The sequence below is a fragment of the Gymnogyps californianus genome, chromosome 4, assembly GCF_018139145.2.
Source record: "Gymnogyps californianus isolate 813 chromosome 4, ASM1813914v2, whole genome shotgun sequence".
Classification (NCBI taxonomy): domain Eukaryota; kingdom Metazoa; phylum Chordata; class Aves; order Accipitriformes; family Cathartidae; genus Gymnogyps; species Gymnogyps californianus.
The window spans coordinates 6,603,043-6,621,441 of NC_059474.1; the positions used below are offsets into that span (position 1 = coordinate 6,603,043).

General features: G+C 38.6%; 1 protein-coding gene across 1 annotated transcript in view; it reads right to left on the reverse strand.

The window, feature by feature from the left end:
• KDM3A (lysine demethylase 3A) overlaps positions 1-18,399 on the reverse strand; it is a 31,380-nt gene that overhangs the window by 3,601 nt on the left and 9,380 nt on the right. Inside the window, exons 8-21 of the mRNA XM_050895729.1 lie at positions 16,613-16,764; positions 14,957-15,528; positions 13,477-13,678; positions 10,952-11,166; positions 7,735-7,887; positions 7,411-7,506; positions 6,931-7,058; positions 5,002-5,188; positions 4,352-4,515; positions 3,291-3,527; positions 2,703-2,874; positions 1,654-1,744; positions 936-1,066; positions 86-205 (exon numbers count right to left, since the gene is read on the reverse strand). Coding sequence (XP_050751686.1) covers positions 86-205; positions 936-1,066; positions 1,654-1,744; positions 2,703-2,874; positions 3,291-3,527; positions 4,352-4,515; positions 5,002-5,188; positions 6,931-7,058; positions 7,411-7,506; positions 7,735-7,887; positions 10,952-11,166; positions 13,477-13,678; positions 14,957-15,528; positions 16,613-16,764 — 2,620 coding nt within the window. The remainder of the gene's footprint in view (positions 1-85; positions 206-935; positions 1,067-1,653; positions 1,745-2,702; positions 2,875-3,290; positions 3,528-4,351; positions 4,516-5,001; positions 5,189-6,930; positions 7,059-7,410; positions 7,507-7,734; positions 7,888-10,951; positions 11,167-13,476; positions 13,679-14,956; positions 15,529-16,612; positions 16,765-18,399) is intronic.

Here is an 18,399-nt window from a genome sequence, read left to right on the forward strand (position 1 = left end):
TTGAGGGTAAGCACGAGCAGTTACACTGAAGGACCTTCCCTCCAACCACAGAAATAAGCCCCCCAGAACACAAGAAAGACTTTACCTTCTTCTTGATCAGCCTGGCCTTTGGGGATACCCACATAAACCATAACATTAGCCGCGTCAGACACATCTAAATGGAGGTTTGTTGTGCCGTATTTTCTATCCTCTGGTGTTATTAAGCCTGGAGGGGAAAGACCAGAGAGCTTTTACTTTTATTAGCAAATGATTCCAGTACAGCAACATACTTTATATCCAAGACCTTGCCCCATCTTGTTTGGGTCTTCCCAAGTGATCAGTTTACAGGCTGACATATAGATCCATATCTATACCTAGCCTGTATGATACATAAAAGTCACATTTAAGTCCTGCCAGGAGAGGGTTTCTATAGCAGTTTAGAATAAAGGATTCTCAGAAAGTGTCTCTTTTTCGTTCTAAAAGGCAGCTGCTACAGTATTTACTAGCCACGATCTCTTTACTGGCCATGATCATGCTTCAGTTTAAATGCCTTTTGAGTGACAGCAGATGAACTGGCCATGGAAAGAACTGCTCGAGAAGAGATTAAAAACTAAATGATGCAGCCCAAAAAGGAGAAGTAACAAAAGTGATACAGCCAGAAGTAGCAAAACAACAAATACATGTGGCCAGCTATAGGAAAGAGAGGCTGTGTATACACATGTGGAGCAAGTTGATTGGAAGACTGGGAATAAATATTATTGGCTTGAAACCACCTGGACAAAAAACAAATGTCATATAATGCTCTAGACATCACTAATACCCATGAGCCGAAGTTATGTTTTCAGATCAATGAGGTTAATCAAATTGTCTACAACAGCAAGGATTCATTTAATTTACAGTAAATTTTAATTTGAATGTGTGGTCAACATGACCTTTAGAGCGAAAAAATTCCTTACCATATGCGTTGTACATTTTAGGGCCCAAATCTGGTCGTACAAAATAGTTGGGAAGACGAGAGGCAAGGTTGAGCTTGCCGCCTCTCCTAGTGTATTCTGGCAATGGAATATTTTTCATCAAATCATCAAACCTAAAGTAATACAGCACAATTTAATGTTAGGAACTGATAAAAGCAGCAGACTAAAATAGACTGCAACAAAAGCTTTCTCCAGTCAAGAAACTGTACTCATTCCCCCAGGGGGGTTACTGGACATCACAAAAAGGAACAAAACAAGCAAGACACAGGAATATAAGCAGATAAACAAAATTAACTGCTCTGGAGTACTGCTATTTGCTTGTGAAATCATCTCAGCTGGTATCAAATAGAGTAAGTCAGAATACTTAAAAACATTTGGCAAAAAAAAATAAGCTTCAACTGAACTTTAGATTACAAAATGACTCAGGCTTTTAGGAAGCTTCCAAAGTTTAACCAATCATTAGCAATTTTACATACTCACTTCACTTGGCAATAAATACAACGAACTACATAAAAATTTATTGTAAAACTTGTTTAGCATTTCCAGCTGTGTCAGGCATCTCTGAGAAACAAAATGGTTCACATGTGACAAACTGCTTCTCAAAGCTGAAGCAGGTGTCAAGATGTAACAGTATTCCTGCATTTCATTATTTTGGGGGTGTACCACACAAATGATGAACAGTGTCTCTGTAAATTCATACCGAGAAGGCATCATATCTCTGAAGTCTTCTCCTGGAGGCCAGTCTTTAAGCTTCAACACCATTGGCTCTCCTTCTTCTGTTCTCAGACGACCTATTGTCAAATATTAACAAGTCTTAGTTTTTAATAGTTGTACAACTCAAAATCCAAAGAATCAAGACAAAGAAATCCTTATCTTAGTTTTAAATCACGTTCATTCCACAACTATTTATGCAGAACCCAAGACATACAAGTTCATCTGACACCACAGTTGGATATTACTGCCACGACAAATGTTGTTAAGACAGGAGATTTCAGACTAGACAAGTAGCCTTCACCAGCTCCCCTGCCCAAGCAATTCGCACAATTTAGCTTGGGCAACTGTTTTGTGTTTGAGGCTAGAGTAGCTGATGATAAAGCCAAATCTTTTCAAAGATCAAGTAACAGAAGAAAAAGGTGTAAGTGAGCCTTCCAGCTCCCACTCTTCTTGCCCGAAGTACCAAATTCTGTAAGTTTACATCACACAAACAGATGAAGTAGAGCTCCAGGTGCTCATGGCAAGTATTAATTCTCCTGGAAGAAGTTTGTTTTCACCCAGAAGTGAAAACAATGTCAAACCTCATGCTAGCCTCCCCTAAACTCATTTTTGTACAAAATAACTTTAGTTCCTTAGGAACAAAAGGCATCTGCAAGTTGAAACAGCAGAACGCAATTACCTTGCAAGCACCAACCCTACACATGCTCTTTTATGTTTCACTCAACTGGGGAAAAAAGCTGACAGGTGAACCTACTTGCTAGGAAGATCCCAAACTTTCTCAGAATGCTTCCCCAAAAGACTAAAGGCAGCCAAACGTACTCCTGAAGGAGAGTCCTCCATGGGGCTGACGGTTTCTATTCAGTCCACCATCCCGCAAGCATACATGGTGAGAATACATTGCAGACACACTGTCCAGGATGAAGAAAAAGCCTGGAACGTCTTTTACACTGCTTAAGGATGACAAATTTGTGCTAGGGCAAAATTATTGCTGCTGAATATATTTTACCCATTGGAACAAAAATTCACACTACTTACTTGAAATATCTTCAAATCCATCCCAGAAATCCCCTACAGTAGCTCCAGTGATGATTTCATTGGTCCTGCAGTTAACCAGATCTACTTCCTGTTGGCCAAATTCCTTCCTAAAGGACTCTGGTCTCCAGAGGTCTGCGTTTAATTTGTGATGCACTCCTGACACCATTACAGGCTGTGAAGAATAACAACATATTCTGAAGAATTATTAAACACCAAAAATTCTAATTCCAAACAGAATAGGGTAATGCATAAAACGTACTGAACATTTGAACACAGGCACTTTGAGAACACTGTGTTTTCCAAAATAAATGGTCAGCCTGCCTTACCAGAATTATGCCGTCAATTTGATCATTCTTTACTTCAAGCTATGAGGCAGCTTTTTATACAGAGCCGTAAGTTCAGCAGCATGTTTAGAAACTGATTTCAAATAGTAAAATATACATTCTTTCATCCAAGGATCTTACAGTGTTCATGCAGTACCTTTTATGAAGGTTTAGCATTGCTTAATATTGCAGTAAGTTTGTACCTGCACTTCAATTAAAGGGCAAAGCACATGAACTGAAAATGGAAAAAGAATAACTTAAATACCTGTCCCTGCTTCCAGCACTCCCTGAAGACATTCCAATTACTTTCATTGTTGGGATCTTGAAGACATAGCAAACGGTTATCACATAACCAGTAGTGAGGCGTATCAAAGCCCATTATTGTAGGCTTTATAGTCAATCCTTGAGGTTTCTTAGGCAAGTCTGTAATGGTTCTATTTTGCACCAGGGAAGCAAAAATGTCATCAAGGATTTTGGGTGTACTCTTGAGTCCATTGTCAGTCTGATTTAAAAAGAAAAAAAAAAAAAGAGAGAGAGAGAAAGAGAGAGAAGAAAAAAACAGAAGTTGGTGCACTTCTCTGTTGCCTTGTCCTACAGACTTTAAAGAAGGTATTTGCCACTTTCAAAATTTTTCACTTGAGCTCACAATCGTGCAGAGAAACAAAAATCTGCAGAACTTTGCTGTCTAGAAACTCACCATCATTAAATGCCAATGCCATTTCTGACACTGTCTACAGCATTCTGGCATAAGAAGTTCTGCTCTGATTTACATTTCAGCAATGCTGCAGAAAACCATGAAATACAGCATGGAACAGGACTTTATGTCAAAGAACAGAAATGCAGTTTCATCAAGGAGCTCTCAAGGCCAATATTTTACCCCACCATTTTGAAGTCCTATCTGTAAGAGCAAACAAAGCCCAGGAACACCTGAAGTGAACCAGTGTGCAAATGAGGTACGAGAAGGACAGTCACCCACCACAGAATGTTTTTCCCTCCATCTGTAAGTTCCTTGATGCTTCTTTTTTGAGTCTAATGGACATGCCAATCAATGCACCTGCCAGACACTAGCTCAGTAAATTAATCTGCTTTACCACTTGGTTCCCAATCCCTTACCAAGCAAGACTTGCTGATAGTACCACTAAGCTACTACTCTAGAAAGCACTAACTGGAGCACTGCAACACAGACACTGAATTAAGTCCTTTTTCCCAAATGAAGACAGAATTTTACCTACTGTGACTAACGTCCATGGTAGTTGTTCACAGGTTTAGAACAGTAGTCTAAGCCTGGCATCAACTCAGACATGTAAAACAAAGTTTTTCATATACCTTTCCTCCAGAAGAGTTCAACAGATTCCGCAAGAAACCTGTGTTATTGTTGCTCACAGGTGTTAATATTGCACTGTTGAATGTCTGCAGAGCTGCAACAGGCTTAGCTAAACTTGGGAGTGTCTGAAGAGGTTTATTTTCGTTCTTAGGTAGGAGGAGCTTCTCTGAAATGAAGAAAAGAACACATCTGAGAATGAAGCAAGGATTAATCCTCTGAACCATGAGAAGTATATGCTTTGGATTTTTATTTTAAGACAACGAGATACTCCTATATGCATACATGCATGTATGTACACATATATCTAAATCTCCTCTCAATACATGCAGATGAAATACTCCTTTCACTTAACTTTCTCCAATACTCCAAAGTTTTTAAAATCATACATTCTAAAATAAATACATTCTCAAATTGAATTTTCAAGAATACTTGCATCAATAGGATATTAATACAGTTTTCAAAAAAGAATATGCTAACCCTGCCAGGTTTTACTCCAAGTCATTGCCATGGGCCAGTTTTGCAGTACAGGCACTGAACACCCATCCCAGCAGGCAGATTATATCATTCTCAACACAAGATATTGCTGGGTCTGATCTATAGTCTTCCAACAAACAGCCACAAAGGGTTTACTCTTCACTGGTTCTGCACATACCTTTGTTTTCTTTATTCACGTTTCCACTTGTTAGATTTGATAACCAACTTAATGAAGGAGAAGTATTTGCTGAAGCAGTTTGTTTACTTCCAATTGCTGACTTTAGAGGAGGATCGTGTGTAGTGACTTGTGGGCTCAGGACAAAACTGTTATGTTGAAGGCTGGTCCTCTCTCCAGGTACCAAGTTCTGAAAACATAAAGTGAGAACTTGATTAGACACAAACACACTCTACTCAAAAAGGAGAAGCAAGCAATATCATGTCCAAATTAATTCTTTTACCAAAAAAATGGTTTGGTCCTTCAAAAAATATCTGATCTCCACAAGAGGTCAGCATTGCATCTTGGTATCAGCCAGGGATGACAATCTAGCAGGATTCGGGATCTCCCAACTTTAAGAACAGGCAGAGTCCATCACCCCTCAAGACAAGCACAGAAAGCTGAGTTTCCCAGATGCATTTTCTGGGACTGCTTTGGGAACCAAATGTAATTTTAATAACAGCACTCTCGCAATTCTAGCGATAGCTGATGCTCAGACAAGGGCTAAGCTGGAGTCTAGTTCAGTGGACTAGAACAAATACATAGCGCTCCTAAATTTTTCCCTTAAGAAGGCAGCAAAAGTCCACTCACCTGCCAGGTCACCTGCATATGAGTGCAGCACCAGCCTGGCCAGCACAATCCAAGCACAGGACTACTGTACATCTCCTGTGCAGCTGTATTATCTACTCGTTTGGAGATACTAGGTAACAGACTAACCAGAACTACTACTTTGACCTGGGATTCCTGCATGACTGGCTAAATTTCTTCTCTGCTCAAATACTTTCCAGTCAAGAAATTATTCTGATCCTGTGTCTGCCTATTGTTACCTTCTTTATTTCATCTCTTAATGACTGCTGATGCTTGCTAAGGATTCCAAACATGACATAATATAAAATGCTTCAAACTTTAATACGCTTATCCTCACGCAATCAGTGCGGTACCTAATTTTACCAAAAGAGAGGTATAGATAAATTTCAAGGCAGCTGTTTGTCCAGGGTCACAGAGGAAATCTCAAGAAACAGAAGACTGAAGCTAGGTCAGTCATATGCTAACTTTTGAATCACGTAACCATCTTCCTCACTTTTAACACTTCACAATATTTTTCATCTCTTCTATTGATTACCAACACCAAAATCAAGTTCAGCCTGCTTCTTACACTTAAGATAACACATTTATTCTCAACATAAGTTTACAAATAAGCATACAACAAAGTTAAAATTAATTAATTCAGCTGGTTTCTTGCAAGATGCTGCAAAACTAAGCCATTAATTCATGCTCTATTTTCAAAAGCAAAAAAAATACTACATCCATTTACAAATAAACATATGGTGGAGTTCTGTTTGGTTTTTTTTTTTAGTATAATTAGCAGCAAACATTCTATCAGGATTCCCAGTGAAATCAGTGCTTCTCCATACTGCTCTAGCCCTCGCAATTTTATTCATGTAGTTCCTGTATGAATTCCAGTGCTCTTCCACCCTACTTATTCTTTTAGATGCTGCATGTATTACATCTCCAGGACGCGAGAGATAGCTTACACTTTGCAACCATTCCCACTAGTCTGTTCTTAAGACTGTTCTCTTAAGGGTTCGCTCAGTCTAATCCTATTTTTGCTCTAAAAAATCCTCACTGAGCATTTTTCAAGGATACATCACCTACTGAGGCATCAGCGTGTCAAAGGGACACAATGAGATTTTCCCCAAAACTTAAAAAAAAGAACTGAACCAGAAAGATGAATACCGAATACAAATTTTGAACAAAAACCTGCATGGTGGGGTTATCAGTAGTAGTCGGGATTGGCATACCTACAAAGTCAATTACCGTTGGCTTCAAACATGGGTAGGAGACTGAGGCAAACCTATACTACACAGACATAGTGTGAGACAGTAGCAATACCTGTTTTGAATCCTCCTTTAGAGTTGGCTTTGATAGTGCCTTGAACTGCTTATTTGCACATGGACAATTTGCCTTTATTCCCCATTTTGTTCTTACGGAGTGAACAATATCACCAACATCATAGAGAGCTGAAGGAAAAAAAAAAGAAAGAGTCATTAGTGAGCTCACATGTAATTGGAACATCCAGCACTCAATAAGAATTTTTAAGAAATTGTGTACGCTATGCAGGTAAACAATAGTACACAAACAGTTCATCATTAAACAAGAAGTTTTGCTACTTCTTTGTAAAGATCAAAGATAATAAAATAGTACTAAGTACACAGGCTGTTCCAGTCTTTGGACAATAAATACTAAGCTTTTACTAACTTAATTACTAAAAAAACCCAAACAAACACCAACCCCTCAGTACAATATCAACAACATACAAAAGACAGCAAAAGCCTACAGCGTTTTTTCATCCCAATCAAATATTTAAAATACCTTTTCCAGGAATTATTTGTGTAGGCATCAGATTCTCTGGTTCATGTACCTGTCCCTTCACACATTTAAACCAGGAGAAGGTATCCGAGTCATCGTCTGTAAAACAAAACCATTAAATTGTTTTATTAGTGCATCTTTCATCCTCCTCTGGAAGGCTACATATTTTACTATTATTGATATACCAAACTACAGGTCTCCAACATGTTCTTTTTGTTGGGAACATTTATTGTCTTGTTTTAAGGTTGTTATGGACTTCCAAGTTCAAAATACAGGTTTTCTTTCCCCTCTCCCCTCTTTGTTTAAAGTAGCAATATGCGTTCTCACCTTCATGTAAGCTTTTTTTCTTCATCCTGTAACAATCCACACACACGCCAAAGCCACACTTAGAGCAGACCCAATGAAGGTTGAAGATTGTGGTGTCACAGACATCACACATTTCTCGAACTCCACGAACTGCACGCTTCCAGGCTACCTGTCCTGTGGTAATTGACAGATTAGTCAAAGTGTTAGTTTAAACAAAACAAAATATTTGCATGTTAAATATAGCTACATTAAAACACTTTAGTGATATAAGACTCAGACTTGTTTTTGTATTGGAACTCCAAAACAAAGCCTTTGCTGTTACAGGTTCAGAAAAGTAGCTCCAGAACAGAGTCTAAGCAATCAAGATCATTTTGCTTTCTCCTGTACAGCACCAACTACATCTCTTACTCCTGACAAGTATTTGCCCAACTTAACAGGCACACTGCTGACATTCTCCTAAGTGGAAATTCCACAGCTACTCTAGAAAAAACTTAAGTTACTACTAGCAAGCTAAGCTTAATGTCTAGCTTGCCACAACCAGCTTGTCCTTGCCCTCTAATTCAATAACATAGTGGGCAAGTAGTTCTCTTCCTTTTAGTGTATTTGCTATATGTTTATAGGCATGTATCAGACCTCCTCAGAATGGCAAGTTGTTCTTCTCTGAGGAACTGACCACTGCTGTTCAGGTTTCTTATGTACCCATTATATTCCACCTTTCCTCACCAAGTCACTCCTTCAGTTCACTCAAAACATCCCAAACGTTGACAGTGTCTTCCAAAAAATTACAAGCCCTTCCAGGGCTGCATTATGTACAGATTATTTTAGCCTGATCTTCATTTCATTATGTTGCCAGCTAGAAAACTAGACTAGACAAAAAGCACACATCTGCCTCCTCCTACCTCCTTCCACACTTGTAACTTCTCTGAAACTTTTCTGCCCACGACGTTTCTTAATTTTAAAAGCAAGTTATGAGAGACCACGTCCTAACGTATGCTAAAAAAACCACACCAGGATCCAAGACATCTGTTGCTTTTCTTCTGTATAATGCCCATTAACTATGTATGGAACAAAACTAGAATAGTTCGGCACAGTTTGTTCTTAAGTAGGAGGTAAAAAGTGTTTGACTACTTGCTTCAAAATTATTCCAGGAGACAGAGGTCTCAATATCACCAGCTCCATTCTTCTCTGCCTTTTAAAAACATGCACTATATTTACCATTTTCTAGGCCAATCCTCCAGTTTCCCCAAAATAGGATGAAGGGGGGTTTTTTGTTATCTTTTGCATGTCATTTCATATTTCAGTTTTCTGAATTTTGTCCTTTTCCACTCCTCCTATTCTTTTGTTTCCTCTCTGTAGTTTGATCCTGTCTCCTCTTTCTGTAGGTCTCCTTTTGGCACTTGGTGGCCAAGGAGCAATGTGACCTAACAAGGTGTTCTTTCTACACTGGTCAATCTTTTACTACACAGGGATAATTTCACTTGTGCTTTTCAACTAATCCTTTAAGGAACTCTCTTTAAGGAGGCTCTCCCAAATAATTTTCTCCCTCACACTTGTTTGTCTTGTGGCTCTACCTACCAGTCTGGTAACTGACTGGTAAACGAGAGAAGGGCTGACCCTGAGACATACTTTGGAGTGCAAAAATATTCAAACATAAATCATCCCCTAAAAAGTAGTATCTGAACAAAATATTTTGACATTTTGGAAAAGGTCAGTTTGTCAGAGACAGAATTTTTATGAAAATATATCATTTCAACTGAACTCTGCCAAGAAAAGTTTACCATAACTTCAAATTATGGTGGCAGAAGAATCCACCTTTTTCCTGTGCCAACTGAGTGGACACTCTCTCACTGAACTGTTCAAATAAGAATGAATATCTAGACTGTAAATTATTTCTTTCCTACCCAGGGCATTAAAAATATCCTCCATTTTAATGAAATTGAGTTCCCTTACTCTCATCAGCCAGGGCAATAAACAAAGAGGAATTCATAACATTTTGCTCCTTTCAAACCAACTCCAGAACTCACATGTGTCTTTGTTTTTTTTAAGCAGAGGATGTTTCTGGTGGGTATGCTAACAGATGCATCCTCTGCTATTAAGAAACACGACACCTCCCCTTTGTTTCATGAATTCCACCCAAAATTTCATCCTTCTGAAAGTGTTTCAGTATTCCAGTCTGTACCTCTCACTGGCTATTGATACTTTGGCTCCACAGGCCTGAATATGCTCCAGTTCAAGCAAAGAGCAGTGCTTGCAGATTCCAAATAGTCCAGGGTAAGACCCCACAGCAAGCATTTCTGAAATATCTCAAGTCTTCCCTCCCCTTTTGAAGGGCATTTAAGCCTGTTCAGTTTTTCTCTTCTATGCAAAACCTTGGAGTGACTGGTAAATGGATATAATCTTTATATAATGTCAGTACTACCCAAATGCAGTAGACATTGGGTAGACAGTCTTCTAAACTGTACTGCATCTGAGTCATGTACTTATAATCCAAAAAACAAATATGGTTTTAAGAGTCATTCAACTCTGAGAAGTGATTATGCAAGATCACAGCCTTCCCCATTTGTCTGCTCATGTTTGCTACAGAAAGGTTCTGATGTGGCCAAAAACCCGTGTTCACGGATGCAAGGTTTGCCCTGTCTGCACTGATGAAGCTCTACAGTCAGTTACCCCATCAAGAGCACCTCTCTGGTCTATTCCCAGTAGGGCTGTACATATAATCACTTGAAACAGTTCTACTGGAAAATTTCAGGTGGAGGAAAAAGATTTCTTTACTGACGTGACAGGCAGCATTAGGTCCATTATGCAAGAACAACAAAATAGGACCAAAGCAATCTAACAGAATCTGTACGGTCAAAATGAAAGCTTGATTTCATTTACATGCTAAGAATAGATTGTTGTCAGCTGCCTGCTGGTTTTTTTGGTGTTTTTTTTCCCCACACTGTTTCATAACAGAATTACACTCTGCAACAGGAAAAGTCATTTGATAAATTGAGAAGAGTCTTCTGACATAAAGAAGGGTAGAATTACTTTTCCCTTTCTCCCTGCCTGTGAGCAAAGAGTTGTTGACACTAGTTCACACTGGATCTTAACGATTACCTCTCTCTGAGAAGAGAGGAAAACACTGAAGTCTTATGTATGCATTTGGACATGTCATAATATATTTTCACACAGGTCAGAAGCCTAAAGTTTCACATAAAACTATTAAAATACCGATTATTTTAATACAAATTGATCTTACTGTGTGGTTCAATCGTAGACATAACTTCCTTTTCAGATATCACTAGCTGACAAAAGTGGTCTCCAATGTTGGCTAGGATATACTTCGCTGTGTCGAGATCTAGACCCACAACATTTTTTGATAAAGGTAGCCACAAGCTAATAGCCTCAGGGTCATACTTATTTGGAGTTAAGAAACCTTCTTCACGCAGTATTCCGTGCTTATTAAACTGCAACCTGTGGAAAGAGGGGGAAAAGGAGAAAAAAAACATCTCAAATCTTTTATTAGTTTACATTCATTCCAATGAGTCAATGCCTGAATTGTAAACATGTATACTGTATGTCAATGAGTTTAACTCTTAATGGTTACAACAGACATGAGTAAACATACTGGTCATCAGCATTAAGCATGCTTAATGTACTGCTTGTCTTAAAAAAAAAAAAGACTCAAAACATCAGTTTCTTGTAGCAAGGTACATTTCCTAACTAAAGGTTTTTTTTTTTTTTAATTCACAGAAAACCAAATAAGGTTAACAATTTTTAAAATGCATTGGTAACAGTAAGAATTTAATCTAGAACTATGTACAACTCAAGAGAAGTTAGAACACCTTAAATACAGAATATATTTCAGTAACAATTAATTTGGAAGTAGCTGCCAAAAAAAAGAAATCAAGCAAAATTTGAGTAAGATATATTCTTGAGTGATTCTGAGTAAGAGTTCTGCTCCTGTTTTCAGGAACCTTTTTACTAAGTGCTGTAGAGGGAAGCTGACTTCTGATGACAACATGTGCTCACTCTAGTGTTAAGTGTGGCAAGAAAACACATGCTGGCAACTGATACCACCAGACAAACACCATCTTCAGACTTTGCAGATTTCACATTCAATAAAAAGGATGGTTCCATCAGCTTCAAGTTCTAAACTGAAGGATTCACCTGCTCTGAACTGCACTGCAAGTCTGGATCTTTACCCTGAGAAGATGAATTAGCATAGTCTGTTGTTACTCTGGTCTCACGTTTTTGAACATTTCAATTAATGTCAGATTATCCCAAGATTTACTATAGTAAAATCACTAATCTGAGGTTAAATAACAGATTAGTAACACATCTTCGTTTTTTTTTTTTTCCCCCAAACCTTTAGCTACAAAACATGCAAGGGAGATGGTGTTGTGGTGGAAGAATAAACCTCAAGAAACAAATGAAAGTGTAAGTATTTTTTTTTCATAATCTTTGTAACCTTTCTGCTTTCAGTTTTCTCTCTTCAAAAGGTCTTCAGGCCTATAGCTTCTTTTTATTCTACCTAGAGACTCAAAAGAAAGTCATTCCTCTGAAAATCAAAAGGAAAACTGAGAATAAGTAAGCTTCCCATCTTCCTTGTGGTAACTAGTATTTTTGCTTTTCCTCTCTAATATCACAAGTGTTACCATCTTGCCATAAAACACAGTCTGTGCCTCAAAGCTGAAATGGGTGTGGGGGGAAATAAAAAGAAGCATGCAACAATATCTGGACATAAGATCAAGTAGTTCACGGAAAAAATTTACACAACTTGAAAACAAAGGAAAGGACATGTTAAAAAACAGCCAGACACTGCAGTTTGACAACATCCACCCTGGGCTTACAGATAGGCTTCAAGTAACAGTTTAACACCCATTTTGAAAGGGTTCCTCATGATGTCTTAAGAACTAAAGAGATAAAACATCAAAAGACTTTGTTCAACTCAAGAATCAGGCTCTGGGGGGTGTAGGTGGGCGGTAAAGGATCTGAAGCTGCAGAGTAGGTTTAGAAAAGCAACCACCACTTGGCAGTCACTGGATTTTCCTTAAAGTTGCCTTGCTGACCCTCCCCATCTGCCCTCCTGAAACCCAGTGAGTGTACTGATTAAATGTTTCTATGGCAAGCTTAAAGAAGTGGCACAAACTCTCAAGTGTAAAGTGGAACAAAGAACTGAGCAACACAATGTAAATAATTACTTTGCCCATCACTATTCCATGACTCCAGCTGAAAGCCCCTGGCTACTCACTGCAACTCTTCCGCAGCTGTGGATATCTGTCTAACATTTCACATGTCCAATCACTAAACTTCGGGAGACATGCATGGAATCTACCCTCTCACTAGTATCTCCAATACTACTGAGCTGTAGCACTCAAACTAAACTCATGTTATCCCGTTGGCACTCAGCCCAGAACAGCAAAATAAAGAGCTCTAAGTCCTGCCAAAATATTTTCTACTCAAATTAAGCAGTTATAGAATTTCTAAGGGCTAAAAAAACACAGGCAACCTCTCATTAGTAAGGTATATTAGCCTTATAGCTTAACAGCTACATACTAACATCTAGCAGTTTTGAACCAGAGACCTAAATGAGACCATTTTGACCAAAACTGTTTTTTAATCTGTCCTGGAAGATGAAGTCCATGTTATAGCTAACAGTGAGCACTCAACAGCCCCCCTTTTCAGAAAAGGAGAAAAGGTCAGATGTCCAACTCAGATATGGGGCATGTTACTCACATTTAAAGAATGTTAAGGTCTATATAGAGTCAAAATTGTTCTTACCTTCTAAAGTGAAAGAATCGACAAAAGACAGTGGAGTCTCTTTGCTCTTTGTTCTTCCGATAACTGTCCAAACGGCATTCCCTGCATTTATGCAGGTGAGGCGCGATATTATTGCAGGAACCATCCTGTACAAATGCTTCTCCACTTTGCTGCAGCTTCTTCACTTTAGAAGCATCTGCTAAAATTGACTTGCGAACAATTACTGCAGGGAAGAGTAGCGTAGATTAGACAAGCTTCAGTTTCTCATATAAAGGTGCAAGCAAACGTATTTTAGTGAGAGATCCATGTCAACTTTTCCTATAAGTTTCACATTACATTGAAACAAAGTTATGCTAAAATATTTGCAGTTGGCAGAAACCTCTTTTCAGGTCAGTAGAGACTTTCTCAAGCTATAGTTAGTTCCACCAGAGTCATAGTCTGTGGACCCAAGTTTAACAGCTCTTTTCGCTCCTCCACAGAGGAATATTTTGAAAGAGCATCTGCTTTTAATGAAAGTTCTTCAGCCATCAGGGCTGGAGTACCTGAGCACCGAGTAGACCAGGGCATGAAGCGACCGCATTTCCCAAGTAATGAAGACAGAAATACAACCTGGCAACTTCTCAGTCCTGTTTTCACCCTTCACGATGCACTGGCTTTCAGCATCTTACTATAACAGATGCCAGACATCTCTCTTCCTCCCACATTGTGGGTGAGGCCTAGCAGGGCACAACAGTGACTGCTTGGCTGGCTGTGTACCCATGTTAATTATGGAACAGCACATGGTAATCCAAGACCAAGCAACATGAGATTGGAAAGAAAGAAGAGGTGGGTGTGTAGGGAGATTCCCAGAGCCCTGAATGATCAGCTATACCACCTGACACACAGCACAATGCATAACATTGGGAGTCTAGCTCCTTAAACCACAGCCTTTCCCATTTGTCCCATGTGGAAAACTTGAAGAGCTCACCAAGTAGAAGTGGGCCACAGAAAACATAGAAACAAGGTGGGTTATTTTGGGGTTGGTTGGGTTTTGATTTTTTTTGGTTGGTTGGTTTTTTTTTTGTTTGTTGTGTTTTCAGAACAGTTATTAAATGAAAGCCCCTCTTGAACAAAGCTTTGTTGAGAACAACTTCCATCTCTCACCATGCTTACAAAATTTAGGACCATTGCTAAAAAAAGCAGTCTCATTATGCCATCAGCATTTGCATTCCAAACAGAACCTTGTTTTTGTAACCCGTTGTGCCATTCTGTTCTTGCATACATTTTGCAAAAATTCATTTCTAGAAATGAATGATTAGTCCTTTTCCTTTATCAGGAAAGGATGTTTTTCTCAAGTTTATTGCATTCCCCTTGTAAAAGAACCCACAAATGACTCAAATTCCAGATTCATTCACACAATTTACATTACTAATCTTGCGTACGTTACAAAGGACCTACTTGTATGTAGTTACACAGAAACTACAAGGACTTTCAAATGACAAGCAGCTTTAAAAATACTTACTATTATCCTGGACCTTGGCACTTCCAGTCCAAAAGCTTTCATTTTCATTTCTGTCATAAAGAATCTCATTTGAATTTCTTCTAATAAAAAATTCCATATCTGTAAGTTCATCGATCTTGTTTCCTTTGTGGCTGTTCTGGCTATTGCAATTGCTTTGTGATTTAACTCCAGACTCAGTAAAAGAGAGAAGATGAGCATCTGAGGTTGAGGGTCTACAATCTAAAGTCCGCTGCAGTTCAACAGCGCTGCTGACTCTGGGTATTGCTATGGAAGAGTTAAGATGTTGCAACTGTTTTACAGAAATGCATTCTTTTGGAAAGTTTGTTGTGGTCTTTGTAAGAGGTTCATTTGTATTTTTCAGGTTGGTTCCTTTTTCATTAGCTGAATCAGTCAAAGATGAAGATCTTGAGGTTGTCAAAGAGGTATATTTACCATTTTGATCATTAAGATTTTGCGTTTGTTCTTTAGATATAAACCCCACTTTAGGAAAGGCTGTCAGATCTTCCTTCAATGGTTTAATTCCAGTATTAAGACAAGAAGGATGAGTTTCCGGTAAGCTTCGTCTACATGTGCTGAAACACACAACATGCAATAATTAGACAAAGAGAAAGGTATCAAACAAATCAGGGCATCAGCTGCTCAATCTAGTCACATTGAAAGCTTGAAAGAAGAAATTTATGTACTTTAAATTTAAAACCTTGGAATGTCAGAATTCAGTGTGAGGTTAAATAGATTTGTGGTTTTGAGGGTTTTTTTTTGTTTGTTTTGGGGGGGTTTGTTTGGGGTTTTTTTGGTGGTGTTTTTTTTTTTTTTAAGAGTTGGACAGAATGATAAAAGCTGTATGCACATGTAGGCACACACAAATTTAGGTATTGCAGCTACTCCACTACCTTCTCTCACAATTAAACAGTTACTTTCTTATTTTCTCCATGCAACAGCTGTATAACCAAATGCACTTCACTTGCATGTCTATGTGAGAAGATTCTAATACTCAAGGAACTTCTGGCTGGCACTACAAGTCTATACTGGAGACAGTAAAACTGCTCCCACACAAAAAGCTCAACGAAAAAAAAAACCCACTTTTCTGCATTTATCTTGTGTGATACAAACACAAAAGCAAGTGGAAAAAACCTATACCACCACTTTTAAAGCTAATACACAAAATTTGAGTTTTCCTGTCACACCATTTCTACCATTATGTTCATTTTTGTGACAGAATTGGGGGTAACAAAGAAGTCAAGTCCCTGCTGTTCAACAGAAATATAATTGAGGACCTGTACTAGATCTACAAGAAGTTAGCGTACAGGACACCTGCCTGAATGCATTCTATTTTTCTTGGGGACAGGGGAGGAATACTTTTGACAAGAAGTAGGCACCACACCTACGTATAACCCATCAGTTTACAGATGGGTACAACGGAGCTGTAACATTGGCTTGTGACACTGAAGGACAACTACCTCAAAGATAAAAAAGAGAAATACGGCATAAGCAAGTAAATTATGCATCCAGGGCAATTGAGTCTAACACTTTTCTATGCCAATATTACAGAAGACTAGTTACTACAGTTCTTTAGAATGACCTCTGAGTTTGTTTTGCTAAGAATCAAGTTATTTTTGGAGGAAAAAAAGTCTGCATAAGCATGAAGTGATTCCTTACCCTTGAGGAGTTTCTGCACCAAGATTGGGTGGTGAGTTAGCTGGCAGGGGCAGGCCTTGATGCCTTTGGTCTTTATTAGCAGGAGTACATCCTAGCAATGCTTCACCCAGCACGGTTGGTACTGACTGCACATGTCCCTGACTGGGAGAAACCTGTAAGGGAGATTTTAACAGTTAGGAAAATTCAGGATAACAGAAATACTGCTTTGCAGGGTTCAGCTTAAAAAGAAAAATACATTAATGCCCTTCCCACCATGTTTAATAAAGCTCGTTGAAGACCATTCCTCACTCAGTCCATAACATGGAAAGACCTTAGAGTGTCCTTTTAAACCTTACAGGTTCCACGAAACACTGTCCATGTTAATTCATTTTCTCCCAATTAACAACAAACTTTTTGGGGGAAGGAAGGTGTATTAAGAAAGTGAAAAGGAAGATAGAAAGCTCTGCTCTTCATGATGCCAGTGCAATGATCTTTTTAAAATAATTGCACTAATCAGAATTCAGAAATAGCTTTCAGAGCTCATCTAAAAAATCCTAGAGAAAATTAAAACTGTGAAGTTAGTCTGCAACATTACCAGAAATCTAGATGTGGACTTCCTTGTAGTGAGAAAAATCTTTGTACTGGGATTCTAGAAAGTGTTAAGTAAAGAAATCCTGTGCTGATTAAATCACCAGCCTCAAAAATCTACAATTTGTTAGGAATACAACAGGCCTACCAAATTAGCAAGTGCCTTCAAAAACAGCAGTTTTCTGTGGGGGTCACTCCTCAGCTCTAACATCCATATTCCACTCCCACATGCTCAACTTACTGCTGGAAGTTACACTACAGACTCATTACCATCAACTCCAAAATATTTCCTTTCTGCTTTGGTATAACACAGCTGTCAGGCATCGAGACAAGCTCTCAAAAAACCACTGGCATTAATTAACTCCATATCAGAAATCAGAGTACTACCACATACTAAGTAAAACAAAAAATATGGCTTCAGCTTATCACTCCCATATATTCACATCCACCAAAATCAGAGAAACAAACAGAGCTTCTGTTTTCCTTATTAGGAAGTACACTCACTTGTAACCATTTTGAGAAAATAGTTGCAAGACATTTCCCAAAGAGTACAAAAGCGATAAAGGATCCAGTCCTTCGAAGGATGGCAGACTAGAAAATTACAATTAAATAACTTCACTACTATAAGGAAAAACTATGGTGAAACAAGCTATGAATTCAGATCACGATAACTCTTCTGCAGGACATTTGGAATATGAAATAAAGACCAGCTTTGTATGCATCAAGCAGGCTGCTCAATGGCTGAATATGCAGAAACCTAAAGAATGGCAAACTGAGCCCCTGAAAGATGCTAAAGGTACTCAAGCATGGGCTATAGAAACAACATAAGCAGAGTACAACTGCAATGCACTAGCTACTTCACGCTGATTTGCTGCACGCACTTCCTCAGCAGTAAATACAAGATAGATGACTCTCTTCATTGAGGAATCTTATCCTGTACTTGCTACCTCATGCTGTATCTTTGTGAAGCCATTAAAGATTTCTAATACCGATATCCAGTCATTAGCCAGAACTGCACAATTGACTCGGCACAGGACTGACTGCACAGAAGCCAAGAACACGAAGCCAAAAAAACCAAAACAAAACCCAAACCTCCCACGTCACCACCACTCTAGAGCTTCCAGAAGGCTATTCCTGCCTAAAATGCAATTTTTGGTCTGAAACACTGGGGCAAAATTATAAGGCAAGTTTGAAGTACTGTTCTTTAGCCAAGCCATTAT